Raw genomic sequence first — 27,131 nt, forward strand, 5'->3', positions numbered from 1 at the left:
GCTGGCGGCGACAGCGTGGGGCCACTGAGCGGGCAGCCTCTCAGCCCTCCCAACCAGTTGCTCTGTGCTGCTGCTGCCGCCGCCGCCAGCGCACAGCTGCGGGCCAGGTGCGGCAGGCAGCTGGAGCGGCGCGTGGAGCATCTGAGCCGGAGGGCTGGGAGGATGCACACCGCCATGGATTGCCCCGGCTGCCTGCCGTGCCTGGCCTGCAGCTGCTGCACCCGGCCAGGAGCATGTGCTGGTGGTGGCAGCAGCATGGGGCAGCTGAGCGGGCAGCCTCCCGTTCAGTTGCTCTGTGGGGCAGGCATAGCCGGCGACCAGAGTGGCCATCTGCACCTGGCCTGCAAAGCAACTGAACAGGAGGGCTGGAAAGCCCCCCGTGCGCTCACCCAACTCTGCGTGATAATGTCACACGCAGTTACGTCATCATGCAGTCCAGTGCACGTGCATGCACAGCAGCAACCCTTAAGCTGCCTCAGGTGCCAGCGATGCTGGAGCTGGCCCTGACTCTGCCCTGGGCTTCTTGGAAGAAGTGGAGGGAAACCAGGGGATAGAGGGGTACTTGGTTTTCTCAGAACTCTAACTGCACAATAGGTTATCATTGGGGAATGATCAAGATGGGTGGCTATGTTAGTCTGTCTGTAGCAGTAGAAAAGAGCAAGAGCCCAGTATAAGTCTTTAACAAAATTTGTGGTAGGTTATGAGATTTCATGAGCCACAGCTCACTTCTTCAGATACATTGAGGAATTGTTATTCTTCCTCCAGCAAGTATATTTTGGAGGCAAAGAAAACGTATGATCGGTGTGAAAACAAAATAGTCTTGAAAGGAAAAGGAAGATACACTGCTGGTAAAAGGGCACATTTATTACACACACAAAAATGTGATTATGCAGATAGAATATATTCAGTGGGGCACCTTGACATTTGCACAACCAGCAATTGCAACACATTTTTGTAACAGCCAACAGGGGAGAGAACTGAGTTTGGCCAGTTGCCTTGATTTGCTGGTAATAATAATAACAACAGCAGTGTGCTTACATACTGCTCTTCTAGACAGATTAGTATCCCCACACAGAGTGGTGTACAAAGTCAGTGTTATCATTATCCCCACAATATAGCTGGGGAGCTGGGCTGAGAGAGGTGCCTTATCTAAGGCCACCTATTTTGCTCATGGCAGTAGTGGGATTTGAATTAGTAGAGTGCTCATTCGCAACTCAGAGCCAAGCTACAAGATGTTGGCAGAGTGCAAATAAAGCAGAGAAGTTATGCTGTGCTGATTAAAGAGGCTAAACGTTTATTTAAGAAATACATACTTGAGAGTGAAGAAGAGAGCTAGAGCTAGAGTTCTGACTACATCTTGGAGAAGAGTGATAAGGCAGGAGAGAGAAGAAGCAGGATATTGCCCTGTTTAGCCCAATAGGAGACAAGACAAGGAAATGACCCCCAGGAAACAAGAGAGATGCTGCTCTCACTGTTTTAACTAACTGATCCTTGCTGCCCCCTGTATGGAAGGCTCTTCTTCCCTTCTTGCTGCTGCAGTACACCAGACATTGCAATTTCCAACACAAGAGACGAATTACACAAGGAAAGGAGTTGCAATGTTAGCTGGGAAGCTGAGTTTTAAAAGAAAACGGAAGGATTTATCAATTTCCCCTGTCTTCAGAGCCAGGGAAGATTGCTCCTCAGAGGGTTTGTAAATTTCCTCTTTGCCTCCTAGAAGGGGAGGTGAAACTGCAGGAGGCGGAGAGGAAATGAACAAACCCTTATCTTCCCTGGCTCTGTAGAGAAGAGAAATTAACAAAGCCTCTCTTTTAAAACTCAGCTTCCCAGGTAATATTGCGACTCTCTTCATGTGCATATCCTCATGTAATTCATCTCTTGTAGCTTGGCTCTCAACCATTTACCCACAATGTTAAAACAGCTCTCTGGTAAAATTGGTGTTCTTCTAGATAAACATTCACCTGCACAGAAGATGCCTATGTCCTCCTCCACCAAAGGATATGTTAGTTTCCCAAGCAGCTTACTGTCTGCGTGCCCCATTATGTGACATACAAATAAGCTATTGGAGTTACAGAAGTTGCTTTCAAAATAGAACGAGTAGGCATTGCAGGTATCACTGGCGACCATGCAAGAGCCTCATCCCTTCAACACTTACTACCAGTATGCACACATCTCGATGAGCTTTGGAATAAAAGCAAGCTGATGAAGTCTTCGTAGCATCTGGAAAGTACTCGATCTCATGAAGGTTTTCTCTCCACAGGACCGCACATGCTAAAGCCAAGTCTGAAGGTGCTGAGCAGGCAGCACTGGCAGCTAACAACGAATCCACCTTAGCCAGATCGATGGCCAGGGAACTATCTCCAGACTTCTACCAGCCAGGTAAGAAATGGGCTCTCTTTCAACCATAACAGCACTGACCATGCCCCAAACATTGTTTTCTGATAATGTTGTAGCTGCCTGTAGCAGAAGCAGATCCCACACCATCCAAGGCAGAATGTGTTCCCTGTACTGATCCGAAGTAAGATTATGAAGTTCAGTATTTGCTGTGCTGAGTACTGATTTAGGAAATCTCACCTCCTTCACTAACTCACTAGGCAGTACAAGCCATTCTCTCTGCTCTTCCCTATCCTTATCTACAGTATAGGAATCTTGCTGTTGCAAGATAATGTGAAAACTGCAAGTTCTATATAAATGTTGCATATTGTTAATATCCACCCAGTCACAATGACTGATTTACCTTTAACTTGTAGTACTACACCGTAGATATGCATGGTCTAAAATGAGCTGGTGGCATAAAAGAGTAAGAAAAAATATCAATCAACACAAACCCAAACATTCAGATACTCTGTGGAATGTGAGAAAATGTCTGTGCAGATTTCCCCCCCTCCCAAGTCTGTATCATTCTGGCAGTGGCAGACATCCTTTTGTAAAGAGCTTCCCGGGTAATCAAAATGTGTCTGCTTTGTTGTTGCTGCCTTTAAGCCAGGAAGCGTCACAACATCGCTGAGATGTTCCACTGCCAGTGCATGACACTTACAGTTAACAATAGCTGGAAGATCATGTGATCTTGGCATGAGAGTATCAGCTGCCATTCACATCTTCACAATTGTCCCGTACATGCTAGGCTATCTTTAGCCTACAAAAGACAGGGAATGAAATTCCTAGTATACTTTTTTTTTCCAAAAAAAGCCTCTAAATATTGGAATTATTTCATTTCAAGTATTCTTATTTTATGGCATCAGTTGGACAGCCCATGAATAGGATCTTTGATGCTCACAAAGAACCTCTTTAAAGGTATTGCATACATATCTATATATCAGAATGTTATATAGGGACTGAAACCTTTCCCATATGGATTTCTCAACCAGATCCATTTGCATACAGGAAGGTTCAAAGGATGGAGAATCTGCATGTAGGTTGTTGTGGATTTTCCGGGCTGTATAGCCGTGGTCTTGGCATTGTAGTTCCTGACGTTGCGCCAGCAGCTGTGACTGTTTAAGGTCCAAAAGGTCTTTTGGTGCTACACCTCCGAAGATGGCAGTCACAGCTGCTGGCGAAACGTCAGGAACTACAATGCTAAGACCACGGCTATACAGCCTGGAAAAATCCACAACAACCAATGTTCTCCGGCCGTGAAAGCCTTCGACAATAAATCTGCATATACTTTCTTCACATGTAGACATTTGCATAATCCTTTAAAAATAATTTGCAAGTGCAAACATTTCAAAAGCAGCCTTTGCAGTGATAATGATGATAACAGAACTCATGGTTTAGGAAGAATAAGTGTTGTTGGGTTATTCTTCTGCGGGGTATAATGTATACAGATGCCCGTCCCTAATAATGATATCTACTTCTTGGAGCAGCAATTTAACATTGACAGCCTTTCTACAAGTGAAAATACTCCCTGATCCCCCCTCCCCCACATACCTTATGTCTATTTTAGAGACTTCCAATGTTGTTTTCTGCTTTTCTTTCATTCTTTCCAGCTTTCTACAAGAGCTGAACTACACAGGCAGTAAAATTGGGTTTCTGCCATGCAATGGTCCTTCTTGATATGCAAGCTTTGTTTGTTTGGGGAGAGGGGTTTTTGTATGTTTGAAGTAGAGTGAGCTTGTCATCATAGAATCCTCCGCCTGCCATTGCTCAGGAAAAAACTGTGATCTTGCTGCAGGAACAGATCAGCTTGAAAAGTGGTAACTAGAACTTAACAGAGGACTTACTAACTTACTGCTCACTGCAGTGGTAATATGGCAATAGTAGAGGCAGGACTTATCCTAACAGTAACCCAAGACACCATGTCATCACTTCTGGTAGCATAACCAGAAGTGATGTCACTGCTTCGCAGGATGCTCTAGGATTCACCCAAAAATCTATAGTAAAAACCAGTGTTTGGGGTGAATCCTAGAGCATCCTGTGACAGGGTGACATCATTTCCAATTATGTAGCCAGAAATGGCACAATGGTATTGTGGGATTCTGTTAGGATAAGTCCTGCCCCTACCAGTCTCCTGTGGGTTGCCATCTGGTAACTCTATTACCATACTATCACCAAAGTGTGTGTGAAACTACAAGTCCTTTATTAAATTCTAGTGCTGATGGGGGAGGAAGGAGGGGGAGCAACAGCAGAGGTCCCCTTAGGTGGTAAGCCACCATTTGGTAAACTGTTTTCCATATTCCACCTAGACTAATTTGGATTCTGTGGCGGAGACTCTGATTTAGTTCGTTCTTATGTCGCTGCAGAATCTAGCCCATGCAAACCACCCCAAAGGTTTTGCTTCTTTGAGCTCTTTCTCCGAAATGTTTTTTTTATGGCAGGCCAGGGCTCATGAGATCTCATAAAAATCAGAGGAGTCTGTTTAAAAAAAGGAAATGTAGTACAATATCCTGACTTATGTGTGTGGGCGTACATTTGTGTCAGGAAGACGTTGTCACAGCTGAGAGGCAAAAGACCACGAATGGTCAGTCTGTTCCGTGCTATTTTGAGGAGTCTGAACAACTGGCAAAATAGCTTCCAAATAGTCTACTTGCAGCCAGGAATAAATGGCCCTGAATGGGTATTTTTATGATTGACAGGAGCCTGCAGGCAGGGCAAGCTGGCTAAAATAAATTCCATGGTGTCTGCTTCCTTGGCCCCTCTGGTATAGAATGGTATAGAACCAATAGCAGCATCTGAACGTAGCCTTCATTTATCAGAACGAGCAAGTAGGCTTACAGACATGTCTTGTGTATCTTTACGCAAGTGTTAAGTTCCACTAAATTCAGTATAATACACTACCAATTAACCTGCATAGAATCCTAATCCTAGGAATGCTTGACACATGGCGGAAATAATAGGTATGCTTTTGTGCATTGCATGCACTTGCTGTGCTCTCTGTAACAGGCCCGATCCATCCGCATCCTCTTTTTTGTTTGTGACACTTATGCTGCAGGGATCTGCAGCAAGGAGCCATGATTGGCTTGCGGTTGCTGTGGTCTATTGTGAGTTTTTCTGTCGCCCATGTCTGCTGCCCACCGGTCCGCTGTTGTGCCGCCGCCATCTGGTGCTGCTTTCTCCGGTGGGAAGGGCTCCTGCCTCTGGTTGCCTTGTCAGCCTCGATCGTGAATCCCCTCCAAGGGCTCCCCCTTCTGCAGCCTCAGATGCGGCGGGGGAGAAAGTGGGGCTGTGATCACCTAGCCTCTCTTTCCTCCCAGGAGGCGGCTGCTCTTACAGCAGGGACAGTCCTTCCATTCTCCTCCCTGGCTGTGGGTTTCTGCCCTCCTTAGATCTCCCTTCCCCTAATCAAGTCCCCACCCTGCTTCCCAAGAACCCATCCCCTAGGTAAGGCCCAGCAGCTGTGCTAAGGGTGGCCAGATGGCTTTGCCCCCACCCTGCAGCACCCTGGCACTCCACACCCTGCACCGGCCTTCCAACTTTGCCTGGGCCTGGGCTTCTGTGGATCATGGTCTGGTGAGGGCCCAAAATGGCCAATGTTCTCTGGCTGCTGTCAGGCATTAGCCCGGCCCCTGGGTGCGGCCTTGGCTCTCTGGTTGGTGCAGTAGCCACTGCAGCCAAGTGGTCCCTGTCCTGTGGTGTCTTGGCTGTGGGCCATTGGGTGGCCGGGATGATTCTGGCTGCCACAGGTCACTGCTTCGCCTCATGGCAGGCTGTCCTGAGTTGTTGTCCCCGTCGTCTCCCCTTCCTTTCTGGCTTCCTGGCCAGTGGGCATCGGGGCGCAGCTTCTTTCATCCCTCACACTGTCCAGCCTTCTGCTGCCTCCAGCTGCAGGGTCCTCGCATGAGTTGCAGCGCCTTGCAGGGGCTGTGGGGGGCAGTCTGGCTGTGCTGTAAGGCCAGCCCTGGACATCTGTTCATGTAGGGCTTCCAACTGGACCCTCCCAAAAAAAACAGTCTTGCCTGCTCCTGTCCCTTTAAACAGAAATTTGACATGAAGCAGGGTGAAGCTTTTCATGGCAGGGAGTTAAATATTACCATCTTCTAATTGCTGCAGATCAAACTACTGATAAAGGGACAGCCAAAGAACCTGGCTGGGTAGAGATTTCGGCAGCCATAAACATTTGTGGTATAAATATTGTCCAAAGAAAAGTGAAGAATAATAGCCCTGACAAGGACCATTGCAGGGACACCTGATACAAGACATGTATCTGCTATTTTGCAAAATGTTTCAAGTTTTCTTTATACTCCAGGCACAGAATTTTATGTGGGAGGAAAAGAAACACAGCAGTCTCTTGGCCCTGAAGAAAGACATAGGGCCAACCTACATAGCACAGAGGATCCAGATGTGTTCCTCAAATATGGGTCAGGGCTGTAGCATTGAGCAACGACTGGGTTAACCTCCCTATGCTGTTTCCCTGATTGAAAAGGCCCCCACGCCCTGCAACCGCTTTAAGCCCCAGGAGGGAAGAGTGACAATAAAGGGAATATTTATGATTCAGGTAAATAGTGCAGAGAGAAGAGGCATCTTTAGTGCTCATGGCCTTTTTCCATATCCCCCTTCCTGAGAGTTAGTTGATACATTCAGCAGAATCAAGCGCTAAGCTTTGTGTAGGCTGCACCATAGATGTAAATAGCACATTGTGTGCTTGAAATCTTCCAATACAAAAGGCTTCTTTTCACATAGAAAATGAAGATTCCAGTCGAGGCACAATGGCAGGCAGACCTATCTAGATTAGGGAGAGTGATATGTTTGTCAGATTAAATAACAAAAGGGGCACATAAATGAGGAGCTGGATTCAGAAAAGGAAGAGGCACCAGAAATCACATTGCAAATTTACGATGGCTAATGGAACATACTAGGGAATTTCAGAAAAAAATCAGCCTGTGTTTTATAGATTACAGCAAAGCTTTTGACTGTGTAGATCATGAAAAGCTATGGAGAGTCTTAAAAGAAATGGGAGTTCCACAACATCTGATTGTTTTGATGCACAATCTGTACTCTGGACAAGAGGTTACTGTCAGGACAGAATATGGGGAAACAGAATGGTTTCCAATTGGCAAGGGTGTCAGACCTGTTCAACCTCTATGCAGAGTATATCATAAGGAAAACTGGATTAGATCTAGAAGAAGGTGGAGTGAAAATTGGTGGGAGGAACATTAACAATTTGAGATATGCAGATGACACCACATTACTAGCAGAAAATAGTGAAGACTTGAAATGACTACTGATGAAGGTTAAATGAGAAAGTGCCAAAGCAGGATTACAACTGAACATCAAGAAGACAAAAGTAATAACTACTGAGGAATTACTCAATTTTAAGGTTGACAATGAGGAAATTGAAGTTGTTCAAGATTTTCTATTCCTTGGCTCAATCATCAACCAACAGGGAGACTGCAATGAAGAAATCAGAAGAAGATTGAGACTTGGAAGAGCAGCTGTGAGGGACCTAGATAAGATCGTTAAAGATAAAGATGTCTCTATGGGAACCAAGATCAAGATAATCCAAACTATGGTATTCCCCATTGCCATGTATGGATGTGAAAGTTGGACAGTAAAGAAAGCTGACAGGAAAAAAAGTTGATTCATTTGAAATGTGGTGCTGGAGGAGAGTTTTGCAGATACTGTGGACAGCCAAAAAGACAAATAAGTGGGTACTAGATCAAATCAAGCCGGAATTCTCCTTAGAAGCTAAAATGACAAGACTAAAGCTATTGTACTTTGGTCACATCATGAGAAAGACAAGATTCTCTGGAAAAGTCAATAACGCTAGGAAAAGTGGAAGGCAGTAGGAAAAGAGGAAGACCTAAAACGAGATGGCTTGACTCAATGAAAGAATCCATGTCTTCCAGCTTGCAGGATCTAAGTAGGTCTGTTAGAGACAGAACGTTTTGGAGGTCTTTCATTCATAGGGTCGCCATAGGTCGGAGATGACTTGACGGCACATAACACACACACACACATAAATGAGGAATTCTGAGCAGTGCTCTGTATGTGTCTAATCTCCCCACTTGTGTTTTTCTTTCAGATGGGCTCCCTTGTGGTAGCAGAGCCCAGGTGAGAGAAGAGTGGAATTGGGGATAGGGTTGCTTGAACACCCATTGGTTCAGCACATGTCCTGTTTGCCAGTCATGGAAAGGAAGCAGTTTTTTCAATGGCTGTTTGTCTACTTGTCGACTCATTCATGGATGGTGAGCAGGTGGCTTCTCCCGACTGCTTCCTAACAGTGCAGTATGGTGCAACTGGGCTTCTGCACATGTGTGTTGTCACACAACCTGATTGAATTCTACTCCCCCTCCCCATTTACCTCACCCCAGTGCACTGCTGCTGCAGTTGGTAGGCAGTTATTTAAAAAGACAGTTAAATCAGTCACAGATCATATAAATCAATCACAAATAAATGTGGTGTTTTTAAAAAATCCTACCGACAGGTGTTTATCTGAGTAATAATTGGAAATGTTAGTGACACATGGCCTGTTTGGGTCAGTAACGTTTTTTGTATCAGCAGTTTTGAAGGGAAAAAAATCCCCAATGCAAACTTGTTTGTCAGGCATTCAAGTTGTTTGTTTCTGAACTGAACTGTCCTGCTGATCATCACAGGCAAAGAAGGAAAGTTCGACTGTCAAATACATTGAACACAATATTTTTGGAATCCCTAACTGGAAGACTGTGATGTGGGAAATCAAGCAGTGGATGAGGAGAAGGTTTAGCAAGTTTTACTCATGCACTCCTTAAAATTAGAATGTCTCCACTTCTGCTATGTGATTGAGGAAATACACATTAAAGAAAGTCTGCAATAGATTGAACACATCATGCAAAAATCTTTGTTGAACCCTGACATGCTAGTTTTCAGTATACAGGGAAGTTTATTTTCATGGGTGAGTTTTTAAACATACAACTTCTCCATGTCTGTAGCCCCAAATGTTACAGTCGGGGAAAAGCTTTTATCATCGTTTGGCAGATTATATTAAGAGACCCTCACTGGCCTCTCCCTGAACAGTACATTCTGTGCCAGATATATCTGTCTGCCAGAAAAGACTCTCCTCAGCTTCAGCAAAATCTTTCAGGATTACAAGCAGTGGGAGGCGTCACATGGCCCAGATTCACAGCCGCTAATGTGCTTGATGAGCACTGCCCTTTTTCATTCCTGGAATGTCTTGAAAGGGGTGGAGGAGGCAGCTGATTGGTTTTCTTGAATTCATTCACTAGTTAAAATTATCATTGCTAATCAGTCAGTAGAACAATTTGCCATAGTCGTAATAGGAAATCCAAGTCAATCCTTAGACATAAAAGCAATGAGACTTTATCTGTTCCCTGACTGAATCCATCAGAATGGATTTGCTGCTTTGAATTCAAAACATTTAAAATTCATTATTGCCAGCATGAGATTTTTTCAGAAATATCATCTCAAAATGGACTTTTGCAGTCGGCAGCTGTTTTCTGTAGCTCTCACAAAAAAAGGGAACTCAAATACAGCACTAGTTTGGTCAAAGCACTTACAGGTGGGATAATTACAGTGTTTTAAAAGTATATATTCAAATGTATGTATGTAAAGTACCGTCAACTCACAACTGACGTATGACGACCCCTGTTGGGGCTGTCAAGGCAAGTGAGAAGCAGAGGTGGTTTTTGCCATTGCCTTCCTCTGCAGAATCTTCCTTGGTGGTCTCCCATCCAAGTACTGACTCTGCTTAGCTTCCAAGATCTGATGAGATCAGGCTATACCATGCCGTCTTCCTTCCATTCAAATGTATAACAAAACAGAAATTTACACACTTGAGTGACTCCGGGATTTGTGTACCAATTCTAATACCTATAATAGCTTTTACTTTCCTAACCGTTGGATTATAAACCTGTTTTGCATTTGATTGTTAATTAAGGCTTAACTGGAAGAAAGTGTTTCTTCCTAACATTTTAAAAGGCAAATAGCAATGTCGGGGAGAGTGGCTAATTCACTACCCAGGCAGGAGAAAAGTCCGACTATGGCTGGAAGTGTTATAGGGAATTTGGAAAGCAGGGATGTCAGGTCTCCTGCGGGAAACCTCCTTCCAGCAACTTGTTCTTCCTGCTGCCTGTACTTCAGGCAGTGGGAGAATATTTTTTAAAAAATGGTTGAAGTTGTGTGTGCGATATGACATAACTTCCAGGAAAACCTGAATGTCATGTCACTCTAGGAATTTCTGGAAACTCTATGGCAAAACCATCATTTTCAGCAATTGCTATAGAAACATAACATCACTTTTGTTTTTTTCCTGGAAAGGACATCATATCATACAAGACACCGGTGCTCCCTACCTCCCACCAGCTGCCAGTTATTGGCTGGGAACTAGACATGGGCACGAACAGCATTACGAACGGAAAAAACCCACGAACAGCCCGTCTGTCTGTTCGCAAACAAGCTGTTCGCGAGGCTCCATTCTAAACGAACAAGTGGTTGTTGCAAGTCTCGTTCGTTGCCTTCGTCAGCCGTTCATCAAGCCAGACAGTCTGGGGCCTTTCAATCAATTCCCCTGGCAATGGCAGGGACTGAACATTGTCTGAACTCCTTCTGGCTTTCCTTCTGGCTTTAACCCTTCAAAGTACTTCCAGCAGAGAGTCCCGTTTTTGCCACTGTGAAGAGAAAATGACAACAAAGGAAAGGACCCATGGATCGTTCCTTTCTCGGGGTGCAATTTCTCTGAAACTTGGGAGGTCTTCGGAGGACAGTGAGGACTATGTCCCCTGCAAATTTGGTGGGTATTGGACATTGGGAAGATCAGTTAACCCCTCAAAGTAGCTGCCTTCCAACAGGCAGTCCCGTTTTTGCAGTGAAGAGAAAATGACAGCAAAGGGGGGGACATGTGGATCATGCCTTTTCTGGGGTGCAATCTCTCTGAAACTTGGGGGGTCTTCGGAGGACAGTGAGGACTATATTCCCTGCAAATTTGGTGGGTATTGGACATTGGGAAGGTCAGTTTGTGGGGTGTTTAAAGGGTCCTGCCCCTTGCACATGGCAGGAAAGGGCCCTTTAAACTATCAGCTGGCCACCTGCCAGCTGATAGTTTAAAGGGATCTTTAAGGGGCCACGAACAACAAACAATGAACATGTTTTGTGAACAGGGTCATGTTCGTTACTGTTCGTTGTTCATGGACGGCAACGAACAACAAACAGCTTGTTCGGGTTTTTTTTCCGTTCGTGCCCATGTCTACTGGGAACCCTAGTCAGAGAACTGAAGCAGTCCCAGCCCTCAGACTTCTCTCATGCTGTGCAAGTGTACTTCACCTTCCAGCTGAGACCAAAGTGTTGTAGGCACTGTAGCAACTGCAACACCTTGGCTAGCTCCAGTGGGAGGGTAAGATGTCGCACAGAAGCCCTTGGGCAAATCCACATGCCCTTGGCGTGTCCTGGTGTTGCGCTAAATGTTCACTAAACACCCAGAAGTATAACGTCTTTCTAGAGCAATTTCCGTTTTCCATGTTTCTTCCACTGCCAATGTGACTTCTACAGCAGCAACAGAGCCCTTCATCATATGCCTTTAAGAACAATGCGGAGGGACTGTTATCTAGGGGGGGGGGGTTTAAAGAAGCTTTTGTGGTGTTCTTAGATGTGTACCAACATTTAGAAATTGCGCTAGAAAGATGCTATACTTCTGGGTGTTTAGCAAACATTTAGCGCCACGCCAGGTCGCGCCAAGGGCGTGTGGATTTGCCCCTCCTTCTCCCAGCCAGGACACATCCAGAGGTCCCTCTGGAGCTGGCTGAGACTCTGCAATTACAATGATAATCACAGAGCCTGGACTTCAGCTGAAAACCACCAATTTCTGTGAGGCCAAAGCATCCTCTTCTCTCTCAATCTCAAAAGGAGGGGTGGCAGATGGTGGGCCTATGGGCCACACAGCTTGGCTCTGTGAACTGCAGATTGTACATCCAAGAGTTAGGCTCTTCCTGACTTTACTGCAGGCTATGTTTTCGTAGGATTATTTGCAAATAATTAAACAATTGCCTGTCAAGCATGGGGTGGTGGGGAGTAGAACACCACTGAACTGTGTGAGAATGCTTATGTGTGAAGAACACTGTATTGGATTGAACCTGGGACCTTCTACATACAAAACAAACCTTCTATCATTGAGCAACAGCCTCACCCCAGGAAAGTACAAATACTTCAGTGGACTGAAGTTTTACATCCAAGTTTGTTAGCATGTTGCAGCAAAATAAAACAGAAGTCCAATGGCACCTTAACAGCTAACAATATTTGTTCCAACATGAGCTTCAGATGTGCAAAGAAGAATTCGTATCGGGAACATGACAGAAGGGGAGCGAAGGAGAAGTTGAGGCAGAGAGGGGCTTGGTGTGAATCCTGTCATAAATCTTTTAAGTGCGATTCTCTGTGCAGCTTGTGTAGATTCTAAGTTTGCATTTTAGATTGATTTAACCTGACTTCAATGTGTCACACATGAAAAGGGGCTGACCTTTAATGCAGCCTAGACATTTCCTGCCTCCTCAGCTTTTCCCACATGACAGCTAATTAAAGCCAATCGCTGTATTTCCAGTTCATAAGCAGGTTTGTTTGGGAAGGGGGGATGTGATATGACTGTGTAGCCATTGCACTGGGCTTAGATTTACCACTATGTAAACAATAATGCAACCCGTGGCTGTGCTGCTAGGAGACTATGACACAACCCAGTCAGATAAGGACAGAATGAAACTCGAATCCAGAAGTCACCTTGTTTAATGGAGACAGGTCAACTTTTCCAATGATTTCAACAGCATCTGTGTGCCCCAGATGACCTTATTACTGGGCAATGCGCAGAACTTGACAGCTCTCCTTACACCAAGGCCAAGCTTTTGCACTGTTTTTTCTCAACCACCCCTTTCCTACTGCTCTTACATTCTTGGACAGATATGTGGTCAAAGACGTATAGCTATTATTTGAGATCCCAGGGGACTGCTAATTTTCTTGAAGCTGCTAGGGACTGATTTAAAATATTAATTCTAATATAGAGAGTTCCTTTGACCAAGCAGACTATATCTGAATTACAGCATCTAACTCTCAATATGGCCCCACCTGTGGATACATAAATTCAGAGACTGAGACCATGAACAGACAAGACAGATCATTCTACAACCCTGAGAAAAGCCCCAGGTTTACAGAACAACTTGAAACTAATGATAGAAACAGCTCCTGTAGCTTCGGAAATAAAGGAAAGCTGAAGACAGGGGGTCATATAAAGGTAGGTTGACTGGTGGCTAGGAAGGAGAGAAGGAAGCTAGAAAAGGAGGAGAGGCTATAAGGGCTTTCAGTAAAGAGAAGGAGGAAATAGTGGAGAGGAATATGAGATAACCCCTGCAACTCCTTGCAGGTGACCACCTCTACAGACCTAATAGCTAGTTCCCAAAATTTCATCATGCTGTAGCATCATACAGGGCTTCCAACAGTTCCTCAACAAATACCAGGAAATTGGGAGGAGTGGTACCTTCCTGGGGAGGGAGGAGTTTGGGAAAGATGTGCTGCCTCTTCCAGGTGACACTCTAGGCTGCCACCACTAGTCTCTATGGTCTTTACCTTAGAAACTGGAAAATCCTAGAGTACCATTACATGAAGATCATTTTTTCTCCCCCATCCTCAGTTCCTCAGGAATGAGAAATTGGGTCGGTCCTACCCAGGGCTGGAAAATGAGAGGCCTAGCATTATACCAAAAACTGGTATCTAGTTTTTTGTTATGCAGATAGGGGCTATCTTACTTCCTAGTGAATCTTACTGAGTTCTAAGAATCTACAGTTTAGGGCACAGCTGAGCAAAAGTGTAACCTTCCATAGCACAAACACTAGGGCCAAGAAGGAAGGCCTGTTAGTTAATTAGCTTGTTTCTTTACTTACAGACTTCATTTAATCTCTTTCTTGTTGAGTTTCAAAGCCAAGTTTCAGACCTATAAAAGCAATAAAGACCAATATAACACGTACAATTAATAATGACACAATGAAACTGAATTTCATCATTAGAGAAGAATGAAATAAAAACAGTGATATATATTGTAAATGATACAGTAGCAGGGGAGGGAGAAAACTGCTTTAAAATTTCCTCAGAAAATTAAAATACAACTTTGTCCCTAATATAAAAAGTGTCCTTGTGCATGCTTCCCTTCCCCCATAATCCCATCCCATTTGTAAAAATGGCCTCCTGAACAATTCTGTTTTTTCCATGTAAGTCAGCTGCTGCCATTTATTGATATGCAGGGGGAATCTGCTAAACCAAACATGCACACTATTTCTCACAAGACAGTAGATGGCCAAGTTTCCCCTCACATCTGCACACACTCTGTCTTACACACACATCCATACTAGACCTGGTTATAAAGAGACCAGTATATCCCTTGTGAGATGGCTGATTGCCAGGGGATTTCACCAGGTAAAAAAAATAACACACATGTAGGAAGTGCTGCTGATGAAAGAAGCTGCTTAAACCAAAGTCAATAAAAGTCTCAGAGAGGACTTCATTCATTTCTGAGAGAAAAGGAAATGAAAGGCAGATGAAATCTGAAAGTAGCCCAACATTTGTAAGATAATAAGAATGAATACTTGATCAAGGCAAAAAAATAGTAAGCAGCCATTTGATTGTGCAAATAAGAGGTACAATTGTTCCAACGATTCAGATGACCTTGTCTATCTTACAGGGTTGCCAGCTCTAGCTTGCGAACTCTCTGGAGATTTACGGATGATGCTTGGGGAGGGCAGACTTTGGGGAAGACGAAGCCTAGCAGGGATATGATGCCATGGTGTCCACCTTCTGAATAGTAACAATAACAACAATATTCGATTTATATACTGCTCTTCAGAACAACTTACCGCTCACTCAGAGCCGTTTACAAAGAGTATTATTATTATCCTCACAACAATCACCCTGTAAGGAGGGTGGGGCTGAGAGAGCACCGAGAAGCTGTGACTGACCCAAAGTCACACAGCTGGCTTCAAGTAGAGGACTGGGGAATCAAACCTGGCTATCCAGATTAGAGTCCTGCTGCTCTTATCTACTACACCAAACTGGATACACTGAAATAAAAGCTGCCATTTCCTCCAGAGGAACTTATCTCTGTACTCTGGAAATCAGTTGTAATTCCAGCCCCCACCTGGAAGTTGGTAACTTTATATATCTAGTACATATTTATCCCAGTCTTCCTCCAAGGAACTCAGAGCAAGGCATGTGGCTCTTCCATCCCAATTTATCCTCACGACCCTGTAAGGTTGGTTAGGCTGAGAGAGAGTGACTGGTCCACGGTTAGCCAGTGAAGATTTGAACCTGGGCATCCCAGCCTAATTACTATACCACACTGACTCTCACTCATGTAAGACAAACTGAAATAAATTGGGAATTATTTTCTCCTTTCCCAGTTAAGATGTATTCTTTTATTTCTAAGATGGGAATTTCCATTTTCTTACCTGAATCAAACTCGCAGGAATCCAGTACAGCAGTCTTCTAGCTGTTCCCAATTTACAAATGTGGAGTTATGATGACTGGAAGAGTGATTTGATCAAGGCATGCTATTTTTCACTTCTGAAAATCAAGTCACACATCCACACTGTCAGACAGTGCATTCAGTCTTAATATGAGTTGTTATATCATACTGATAACAGAAGTTATGAGCTGGAACATAAATTACATCAACTGTGAAAGTTTCATTAGTCTATTGATGCCGGAAAAGGACCGAACACACACATTTTCTCTGAAAATTCTAGGCTTTTGTAAACTAATGCTGTATCTTAGTCTTTTCTCAAGGGATTTGTTTGTCCTTTATGCCTTCTAGTTTTAGCAGAATGTCACATAAGTTTGGCCACCTATTTGAGTAAGACTTGAATATCACTTATTTTCTTCCCTAGGCCCTGAATACTTGAAGAGAAGGTTACTCCAAGAGCTAATGGAGAATGAAGAGAGCATAGAGAATGCAGAAGAGACACCACCCATCGAAGAGCCGCCACAGCCATCACCTCCAGAAAGTCCTCCGGTTGATGAGCAGGAGTCCGCCAAACCCAAGGAGGCTCCAACTCGAACCCCGTCGCCTCCTGGAACACCACCTGAGGCAAAGCGGGCTAAGCAGAATTCTCAGAAAGAGGGCTTTGTTGGTTCTGGGAGCTGGAATGGAAACCACAGCAAGGATGGGAATCACACAGTAAATAGGCCCAACACACCTTCGAACGCGCTCTTGCCTCCAACAGAGAAGGCAGCAAGTAACACCAGAGCTACGTCCCGGAGCTCCAGCCGTCATAGCCATGTGAGGATTTCAGCTGACCATATGGAGATCAAACCCCTTCAGAGGCTGCAGCACGGAGATGATGTTGCATTATTTCAAGGCTATCACAGTTATGCTGTGAGGACCTCCCCGGTGACACCTCCATTGGACAATGAAGAAGAATCATTCCCCGACTCCAAATCGCCCGCCCAGCCAAGTTCCCCAGAGCCCAAAGCAGAGGTGAAGGAAGCTGAACACAAGTTGGAGCCACAAAAGAGAGAAGGTACACCCGTCGTTCAGCAGGAACCAGCTCATGAAGAGAAAAAAACGCTGAGAGAAGAACCTAAGCCGGAGCCGAAGCAACATCCTCCACCTGAACAGAAAACAGAATTGAAAGTGGAGGCTGCAGCTGAAGGCAAGCCTGAACGGAAGACGGAGCCTAAGACAGTGGCCAAAACTGAGCCCAAGGCCATGGTGAAAAAGGGCCCTCCTCCTGAGGCAGCAGCACCAGAGGTGGAAGAACACGAAGAGGTGATGTTGCATGACTAGTTGCAGAGCGGAACTTGTTATGGGGATTGAAGAAGGGGAAGAAACGGACCATTTTAAAATGGCCACCTGAATTTTCCATTCACCTAACTAATGATATAATATCACATCATTTTCATGTCCAAATACTGAAGTATGAGCATGAATGTGCAGCATTCAGTCTGGATTGGCGCTTTGGACATGATGTGAAACATCTTTTCAGTAATACAGTATTTCAGGGTGGTCAGGTGGGTAGCCGTGTTGGTCTGCAGTAGAATAGCAGGATTTTAGTCCAAGGAGCACCTTAGAGACTAGTAAGATTTTCAGAGTGTAAGCTTTTGAGTGTCAGAGCTCTCTTCTGAGTCTGAGATTTTCTTTTAATAATACTACACTCATGTCTGAAGAAAGGAGCTCTGACTCTCGAAAATGTACACTCTGAAAGTCTTGTTGATCTCTAAAGTGCCGCTGGGCAAAAATCCTGCAGTATTTCAGGGTGGAATGAGTTTTGGGTTCTTTTCATCAGATTACACTGTAATGTACCAAATACCAGTAATTTCATCTTCGGCCAGTGAATCCCATCAGGTACAGCTTAGCAACAATTAGACCTAAGTAAATCTTAATAAGATTGAAAATACTGGCCCTTTCCACACAGCTTACCTTTTGCCAGGATGCAGCATGTTCTTGCACGAAATCACGCGATACCAGCGTCTTCCTGGTGCGATTTTGCACGCGAAGACGCTGTATCCCGACAAAAGGTAAGCCGTGTGGAAACAGCCACGGATACAGTTTTTGTAGCCCTTCTTCTTACTTTAAAATCATCTGTATAGTCTAGAATGTGTTGCTATATGTTGTGTATTTTTATACATATTTAAAGCTAAGCAGAATTCTTATGGGGTTAACACATGATTGAGCATTCTTTGATTGTAGAACAATCTGGGGAGTTTTTTCATGTATCTCATGATACATGCATTTATCAGTGTCTTATTTGATTTTTCCAGGTTGACTTTGAATAGTTTTTGTGTTTGTGTGTGTGTGTGTGTCAAAATTTGAAGAGATTTTTAACATTTTTTTTCTGGAACAATAGTACTAAAGGCCAATTCATAGATACTTTGATTGCCTCCTTTGTCATGATACAGAAATTCTGTCTGATCAGTAGTGGCTCATTCATTGTTGAGTTTTTTGTTATTAAGTGAAAAATACACATGTGAATCATCTCTTATTAGTGATGATAAATATTGCTTCGGTGTTATCTATTCTATCATTCACACTATCTAGAAAATGAGTTAAGATATAGACAGCTAGGTGATGAATCTAACTACCATAGCATGGAGAGGAATTTCTTTTTCCAAAATCCAATTTTTAACATTTAGCCATTGATTCCTTTGATTCTTTTTAAAAAAAATTAAAAGAGGGATTTCTTTTTCATTTTTCTTTTATTTGCAATTGTTTTACATTACACGCCACAGGGTGGTGCTTTAATAGGATGATAAGAAGGTTTGGGAAAACATTTTCTGTCTCCGAGCATCTATAGAGTGAATTCTGACATTTTGCAGACCCACTCATCCTTCCCCTCCTCTCTTCAAAAATGTCTTTGATCGAAACCATTAAAAACAGACTCCAAATTCCTTAAAATCTGGGATTTCAGGAACAAATTGGGTGAAGAGGACTTAAGAGATTTTATCTTAACAATGCTACTACACAGCAAAGAAATCGTGTGATTGTTTCATTGGATGCTACAGTCACAAATGGGTCAGTGTTGCAGGGCTGTTAATGTGCCAAGGTGTTCTTAGAGCGGCTTGTCAGCCAAGTAAAATGTTAACCCAGATTTTTTTTACAAGTTCAATGCTTGAAGTGGAAGGGAGAAAAAAGGAAGAGAAGGGTTTCATTTCGAATTAGGCTAGACTCAATTTATCCTCTGGTCCATTCGCCATCCTGTGATGCAGAACTGCTGTATAAACTGTTCTTGTGCTATTTGCTGACAGGCTTGAATTAGGTGCTCAGTCTTTGAAATCATTACCAAGCGTACTACCCTATTTTCATCTTCTTGCCTTATGCAGAGATTTTTGTGGATCAGGAGAGGGAGGAAGGTACTGGCAAAGACACCTTCAGTTTTTGGAGGAGGAGGAACCAACCTTTCTCAATTGCCAGCCTCTACAGCGCCTGTCTCTCTCAGGTCCTGCTCTCTGGCCCGGAAAAGGCTAGACAGAAAAGTACTTGGGGTGTTTCCACATAGATTTGTCCAGATAAAGCTTCATCTTCCTTCAGCTGCTGAAGCCCCCATGTCAGCAGAGCCTATTTCTTGCTCTTCTTGACAGGCATGAACTTGAAACATTTTCTTAAGGACTTTTCACAATATTTAGCCAAGTTGGTGAACTGGGATGGTTTTCACCAGTCGAGAAAGAAGCAAGGTATTTTTAAAGTCTGCCTGAAAAGAAGTGAGGTGGCATCTTACGCAGCTTCAAGCACTGTACAGGGAATCTACTGACACCATTACATCCATAACTCTTTAACCCATTGTCAGGGCTGTGAATAGCTGCTTATTTTGAGGTAGCTGTGTGAGAACTGTGCTATCATCATAAAGTCCTAAGGCATTCAGAGGCCTCCTATCTTTCCCCCTTCCTCCAGCCATGCCATGAGCTAAGATTCGGAGGTGGGAAAGCGGCTATCTTTAATATTCCTTTTCCTTCCCTTCTCTTCCCTAAGCTCACTCTCACCTTGTTTTTAGATTTTCCATTCTATAGTTCCTTTTTTTCAAGCACCAGAATCTTGTATCCTTTTCTCTCTCAACCAAAGTAAAAGTTTTCTGCATTACCTCCATGTGAGTGGCCATAAGATACAGCTCTTCCAAGGCACCTCTCTGAACACTTGGGAAGTGTAACATAGGGTTAGGCCAAGGGATCTTCCAAGTGCTATGGAACTCTTGCACATTGCAAGGGCTTCAGAGGCATGTTCTTATTTGCTCGTATTGTCCAGGCTGTTTGTCACATGTCCTTGTGCACATGACAAGGAAAAGTGAACAAGGTACCTTGTTACTGATCTCGATGGGAGATAGGTTTAACAAGTCGCTCAATGGAATCTCTAAGTTCAGGGAAAGAGTACCTCTAAATACCAGTTTCTGGGACAGCTGTTAACTTCATGCTCTGTTTGTGGGCTTCTTGCAAGCAACTGTATGGCCACTCTTGGAAACAAAATGATGAATTCGGGTTTGTTCTAGTAGAACTTTTTAATGTTTGTATGTTCTCACTGTGAAATCCCTGATCAGTTTCTAAGTAAACCCTCCTTACAACACCTTGAAAATCACTTCTCTTTAGGATATGCATCCTTATTTCCTGAAATGAGTTCATTTTGGAATCTGTTCTGGTTTAAATTGTTCCTCGTGGAATGGATTCAAAGGGTTGCTGTTGGAGACCAGCTATCTTCAGTACGGGAATTATCTTGCAGGATTCCACAGGGCACAGTCTTTTCCCCCAGGTTATATAACCTCTGTGTAAAGCCTTTAAGAGAAATTATTCATAGCTTTAGAACTGAATGTCATCAATATGTAGATGATGCCCAGCTCTATATTTCTCTATCCAACTCCCAAACCCAGACAGGACTGAAGTGATTTTGGTTGGGAAGGTCGATCTTGAAGGATATTGTGCTGCCCACTTTTGATGGGGTTCAGTTGACCTTTGTAGACTCATTTAAGAGCCTGGGGGTTTATACTGGATCCAGCATGGCTACTAGAGTAATAAGTTTAGTGCAGCTGTAACTCTTCCAACTCAGCCTAGTCCAGAAGATGGCCGTGTACATGGCTGTTCTGACCACCTGGATTGAGACTGGCCTCCTGTAATGCACTCTTCAGAGGTCTCCCCAGAAAGTCCTCTTGGAGAATCCGGTTGATTCAGAATGCCACAGCTCAATTATTATCAGGAGGTGGCAGGACATTCATATCACTCTCATTCTGCAGTCACTCCATTGGCTACCCATCAGGCTCAATTCATGGTTTTGACTATAACGTACAAGACTTTGTTCCCTCGTATCTGTGGGACTGCCTCTTTTCTTATGCTGCGCCATTGTAGCTTTGCTCAACTGTACAGAGCCTTCTGCAGGTATGGCTCTGCACATGGGCAAAATCAACAGCTTCCTGAACACACATTCTCTGTGGTGGCCCCCACCTTATGGAATGGCCTGCCTGAAGAGGTCAGGAAAGTCCCCACTCTCCTGGCTTGCTGCAAGCTTTGCAAAACTAAATTATTCAAGAGGGCTTTTTCAAATTGGTAATTGGGCTATGCTATAAGAAAATGGCTCAGAGAGCTGCTTTGGAAAAGGAATAGGGACTATACTACTGTATATTCTCTGTTGCTGTAAGTATGATCCTATTGAGTAGTTTCCACATCATTTAATATGTCATGTCAGACTGCTCATAGAATCATAGGGATGGGGGGGGTACCTCCAGGGTCATCTAGTCCGACCTCCTGTACAATGCAGGAAGTTCACAACTACCTCCCCCCCCCCCACACACACACAGTGACCTTTGCTCTATGCCCTGGATTATGTTGTGTTTCAGCATTGATTGTAGCTCTGTTTTTGAATTCATGCTTGCTTTTCCAAATTTCTATTTTATTGTTTATTGAATGTCCCAACCATTGATTGTATTGACTGACACTGTGTAATCTGCCTTGAGTCTCAGCAATAAAGGTTGACTATAAATAGCATCAAACAAACAGTTTGGGGAATTCAAATAGCTTGTTTATTGCTTTTATTATTTTGAGGGCATTTCAATGTGCGCCTTTGTTATCAGTCACAGTGGATAATATTATACCTTTGGGTTTTTCCCTCTCCCTAGGGACCTAACACAATCATCATCTGCATGGTCATTTTATTGAATATTGGCCTGTCCATCTTATTTGTGCATTTTCTGACATGATGAGAAGCTAAGACAAGGTAAGGGCAACAAGTCTAATGATTTCAGGGTTGCTGTCATGTAGGTTTGCCAACAGGCAAGGAGAAAAACATCCTGTCCCTTTAATAGAGGCTTAATGTGGGCAGGTTAAGCTTTTGAAATCCAGCCATTTGTCTTGTTTAATGCCATCTAGCACATTTGCTAGAGAATCCCTCATCGCTCCAGCACTTTTGCTGCTTTTTTATGCTGTTGTGATGTTTAGATCTGCAAAGAGCAGCATGAGTAAGTCTAGTTTGTCTATTCATGAGAAGATTGGCTGGCTGGAGGCTCCAGTCAACCAGCTGAAACTGAGCCTCCCCCAGCCTGCAGATTTGCAAGGGCTGCAATAGATTTGCCAGCTAAGGAAGGCTCAGTTTCAAGCAAAAGGCTGGAGCCTTCTCAAGCCAGCAGATCTGATACTCCTCATGATGTCATCAGGACAGAACGTTGCAGGGGGACGTTTGTTCCTTTTCAAAGACAAACCATAACCAATTCATAAACGGAACACGGATCAAGAATTCTACCTGACGCTGCAAATAGCATCAGGCTTTTCTGGGGCATGTCCTCAGGACCCAGCTAAGATGAACACACCCATGGGATTGCTGGTTGGTTTTACTGGAGCCAGGTTGGACTCCCATGGAAGGGTCTCTTTTTTCAGCTCAGGTTGCATGGTATGTGTGACCAGCAAGTCACTTAAATGTAAGGAGGGGCCATGGCTTCGTGGTAGATTACATTCCTTGCGTTCAGAAGGTCTTGAGTTCAGTCTCTGGTATCTCTAGTTAAATGATCTCAGATAGCAGAGATTGAGAGGGCCTTTCATTGCCTGATACCCTAGAGACTCTCTGCTAGCCATAGTATATGCCATAGGCTTCCATATAAAAGCAATGATAATTTTCCATACATGTCACTTTCTAAAGAGCTTTTAAAGAGTCTTTTATGCACGTGTGCCAAATGTATTTGCAGTTTTAAAGGTGCTGATATCAGGCTTTTAAATTAAGAGATGCCTATGCAGGTAATTGGATTTACAAGATGGGGGGCATCTTGTAAATAATAAATGTGTGGCTTCTTTTAACACTATTCCTCTTTGATTTTTTCCACAACAGAAGATTTCTGCTGATGTAGACAACAGGGATATAACCCCCCATCTAGTCAGAAATATCTAAAGATGGAGAAGCTTAGAACCTTGTGGTTGCACCAAGGATATGAACTTCCAAAGACTGGTCCTGATTGAACAGTTTAGCCCCCATCACGGGTGACATCTTCTGTTCAGCAAGAAAAAGTCTGGAATGCTGCAGCCCTTCTATGTGCCTTCTTTTGTTGTGAACTAGAATTGCCTTAAACTTTGATGGACTGAAGAAATACAGATCCACCTGCAGTCGTGGGAGCTCAGATGAAACAGTCTCTTCCTTGAATTCCACCATGAAAATTCTAGCCTCTACTAGAAAACTCATTGTTATATCTCCCAAAGAGAAACGTGTGTAAGGCATGCAGCAGCCAGGAATGAGGGCTACTGTTGTGGATTTAACTTCCCCACCCAAATCAGGATTGCACCGAGTCCAATGTTTGGAAAAGTCAGGCTGTTTTCCCTGCTGCTATGTAATTCTAAGTCATTCTGTTTAGAAATCCAGACTCTAAAGTGAGTCAACACCCCCCCCCCCGGATTTCTATGAATAACAGATCCTATTCTAGGATGTGAGTGATCCACATTGAAGAAATGAAAATTTGTCTTCTCTTTTCACAGATTTTAGCATAAGGGTGCTTAAAAGTGGTCTGAATGTCAGCCACCTCCCAGAAGTGAGCTCCTCGCTACACTGCTAAGTGCCAGTTAGAGTAAATCTTTTTTCCTAAAAAGTTGAATGGACTTGCTAACTAGAGGCTGCGTTCTTGAATGTGGCATGCTGCAGGCGCTAGCAGATGGAAACTGTGGCCATTTACAAACTAAGTAGTGCCTCAGCATATTCTTGTTGCTGGGAGTTACCCATTCCCCAGAAACTAGACCAGCGGTGAGAGCCATATGCTGCAACTTTATACATCACACTTTTCTTTGAGCATCTGGCAACCAAAAAGCCTGAAAGATATGCAACATGTCAGTCAGCCCTAAGCATGCATTTTCTCCCTTTTTGAACAAATCAGGGACTTTTCAGTCAATTTCACAAGCTTTAAAAAGTGCCTCATTTAAAATGGACTGTGAATGTTTATGTACACTGACACTTCTTAGTGGAACAGCAACTGGTTACAGATGAGAGAGAGAGAGAGACTGGAAAATGAGTGGATTAAATAAAAAAGAGAGATGCCAGTTGCAGAGCCAAATGGCAAAAGGTTTATTATAATATGGTACTGCAGGTATTCAGCAGGTAGACACAAGGATTGTGCTTTTGGATCAGATTATTTAAGTTCATGAACTGCTGGAAATGAAATTGGAAAGCTGGAGTGATTTTTTTTTGCCTTTTCATTTTTATATTTTAATCAAATTATATTGTAAATTGGAGGAGGAGGAAACTGCCTGCTGTAACTGTCCTCAGAAAAATATGTAAGCATGTTTTAGCAATATCCATAAAACATGAGAGGATACTGATAAGAATTCAGTCACTCTTAGGTTTGATTAATATTATTGCTTCTCCTAAATATATTTGTAATAACTGAGCTACATTGTGTTGGAAATTTAACAGCCTGTTTCCTAGCACTGTACCTACCCAGTATACAGTTTTACAGTGCAATCCTAAGGAGAGTTACTACAGTCTACGGCCATTGATTTCAATGGGCGTATACTGGCGTAGCTCTGCTTGGGATTGCACTGTTTGTATGTCAGTACAGGGTCTAATTACATGATAGACAATTCATGGGTTAGGTCCACCATGAGACTGTCATTCAGTCATGACCCGGCAAGTTCCTCAATAGGAAATCTAATTCAGGTCAGAATCAGAGTGCAGGAGAAGATGGGGTTTATGCTTCCCAACTGTATGCTATTTGCCTGACCAAAAATGGCCCCAAGGTAGCTCTGTTTGACCTGTTGGGGGGAAACCATCAGTACAGGTGGCACCTCCAGCAGGGCAAATAGCATCCCTCCAGGGCTTTCTCACATTTGAATAACAGTGCAGGGCAAAAGGCTTAAGTCCCTTCTCTCCACACACTGTGGTCCTGATCCAATTAAAACCTCACACACCTGACAACTGAGTTCCCAGCAGGGAACTTGCATGCTCACATCTAATCAAGAGGACCTGGAGGGAAACCTACCATGTAGTTAGGCCCTATTTTTATGTGATTTTCTTTGAGAGACGCAGCATTTATTTATCATGAAGCTCAAAATCTGATCCTTTCGGAAACTGCTACGTTTGTTAAACTCTACCCTTCCCCAGCCCTCCCGCTTCTCATAAATATAATGTGCTTGATTTATGTTTTGCTCCTTGCAATGTGATGACAAAAATAGGTAGATTTGTTTTATGTGGCATATATAAATATATTGGCCAGGAGATACAAGGACCCCGTCCAAGGGTTTGTGTGAAATCAGTGGAATTTTTGACTTGCGTTTTCTTTGAATATTGGATCCTATGCCAATTCACAAACTGTGTTGGAAACTCTTTAATCTCAAATGCAGTTTGTGGGACCTGTTGTTCAAAAAAGACAAGTCCAAAATCCCCTATTTAGTATGCAAAAGTGGTCGGACTGTCCTTGGGATCTTGGACATATATGTTGTGTGTGTTTATATATATATATATAAATATGTAACTCTCTCTTGAGAGAGAGATTGAGATCCTGAGGGCTTGTGCACACACTGTTATCCCTTGGTCACTACAGCAAGTGATAACCGCTGTGTTTACATGTAAGTGGCTATAAGCCTCCAAGAAATAATACTAAATTATTCAGCAGAACAGAGTTAATCTGAAATGACCTGTGTATATCCTGTCATTTCCTTCTAGAACCCTGAGGACCTCTGCTTTTAGGGTTTTTTAATTTTATTTCTAGCCCCTCTAGGTTGGAGCCAGACTAACATTTGGGGGGATATTGATTTCCATTCATGAAGCATGCCTTTCCTGCTTTTCCCTTACATGGTGGCCTGAAATGCCCCCCAAAATCTTGTTGCTGGGAGTCCCCTCTTCTCCAAGAACAGGACTTTGGGGCATTTCAGGCTGCTGTGGGAGGGGGGAGGCAGGAAAATTGTGCTCCCAGAATTGAAATCCTTGCTCTTTCTGAAAAGTCTAGCCTGAGTCTACAGCTATAATTCCAAAGATAAATATAACACACTAGTGAAAATAAATAGCATGCAACTGTACTTCAAATCCAGAGCCATGTGTGTGCACACTGGTGGATACAGGGAGTTTCTGAACAGCTTTCCCATTCATGTCAATGAAGGATGAGCCTTCACGTGTGTAAAGAGGTGCATGCATGATTACCACCTTCTTTAAACAGGAAGTGTCTTGCAGATGGGGGGAGGAGACTTGTGTGTACATAATAGTGCCTAATAATGCCTATGTCTACAAGGGGCTGCTGGATCAATGCAAATATGTGCACAAGTTTTGAGGGATTTTTTTTATTCCTAAAGTGAGCAAGAACAGGTTTACCTCAAGATTGCATACCTTCAAAAATAGCATTTTATTGTTATTTTTTTCAGGTCTTACAGAAATACAAGTGCATTTATCTTCACCACCAAATACATGAATCACAAGTTTTCAAAACAAGACAAAAAAAAATACAACAATATTGTCCAGGAGCTTCCATCAGTTGTTCTGCTGGATTATGTGCAATAAATAAAAAGTTATTTTGCTCACATTACCAATTGTGATTTTTTTTAGATGAAAGGAAAGAAACTGGTTCATCTGTGGTTCTACATTTTTAAGCTTAATTAAAACTACCTGCACTCTACGGAAACCTACAAAATAAGGTTACAATACACACAAAGTTAAGCACAGTTAAGTCCTATAAATTTCGGCGAGACTGTTAAGAAATACTGAAATCTCTTGCACTGAAATCTGTAGGACTTAATAGTGCTTAGCTTTGTTGGGATCACATTTCAGAAGACTGGGATGTTTGTAGGTCAGGCTATTGCACACTGCT

The 27,131-nt window shown here is 43.3% G+C and overlaps 1 protein-coding gene across 1 annotated transcript in view; it reads left to right on the plus strand.

The window, feature by feature from the left end:
- JPH2 (junctophilin 2) overlaps window positions 1-26,849 on the plus strand; it is a 110,190-nt gene extending 83,341 nt beyond the window's left edge. The window contains exons 3-6 of the mRNA XM_054980280.1: window positions 2,261-2,379; window positions 16,281-17,161; window positions 21,984-22,081; window positions 23,183-26,849. Of these exons, the coding sequence (XP_054836255.1) occupies window positions 2,261-2,379; window positions 16,281-17,161; window positions 21,984-22,064 (1,081 nt within the window). The 3' untranslated portion in view covers window positions 22,065-22,081; window positions 23,183-26,849. The remainder of the gene's footprint in view (window positions 1-2,260; window positions 2,380-16,280; window positions 17,162-21,983; window positions 22,082-23,182) is intronic.
- The last annotated feature ends 282 nt before the right edge of the window (window positions 26,850-27,131 follow it).

Source organism: Eublepharis macularius, chromosome 5, assembly GCF_028583425.1.
Source record: "Eublepharis macularius isolate TG4126 chromosome 5, MPM_Emac_v1.0, whole genome shotgun sequence".
Lineage (NCBI taxonomy): Eukaryota > Metazoa > Chordata > Lepidosauria > Squamata > Eublepharidae > Eublepharis > Eublepharis macularius.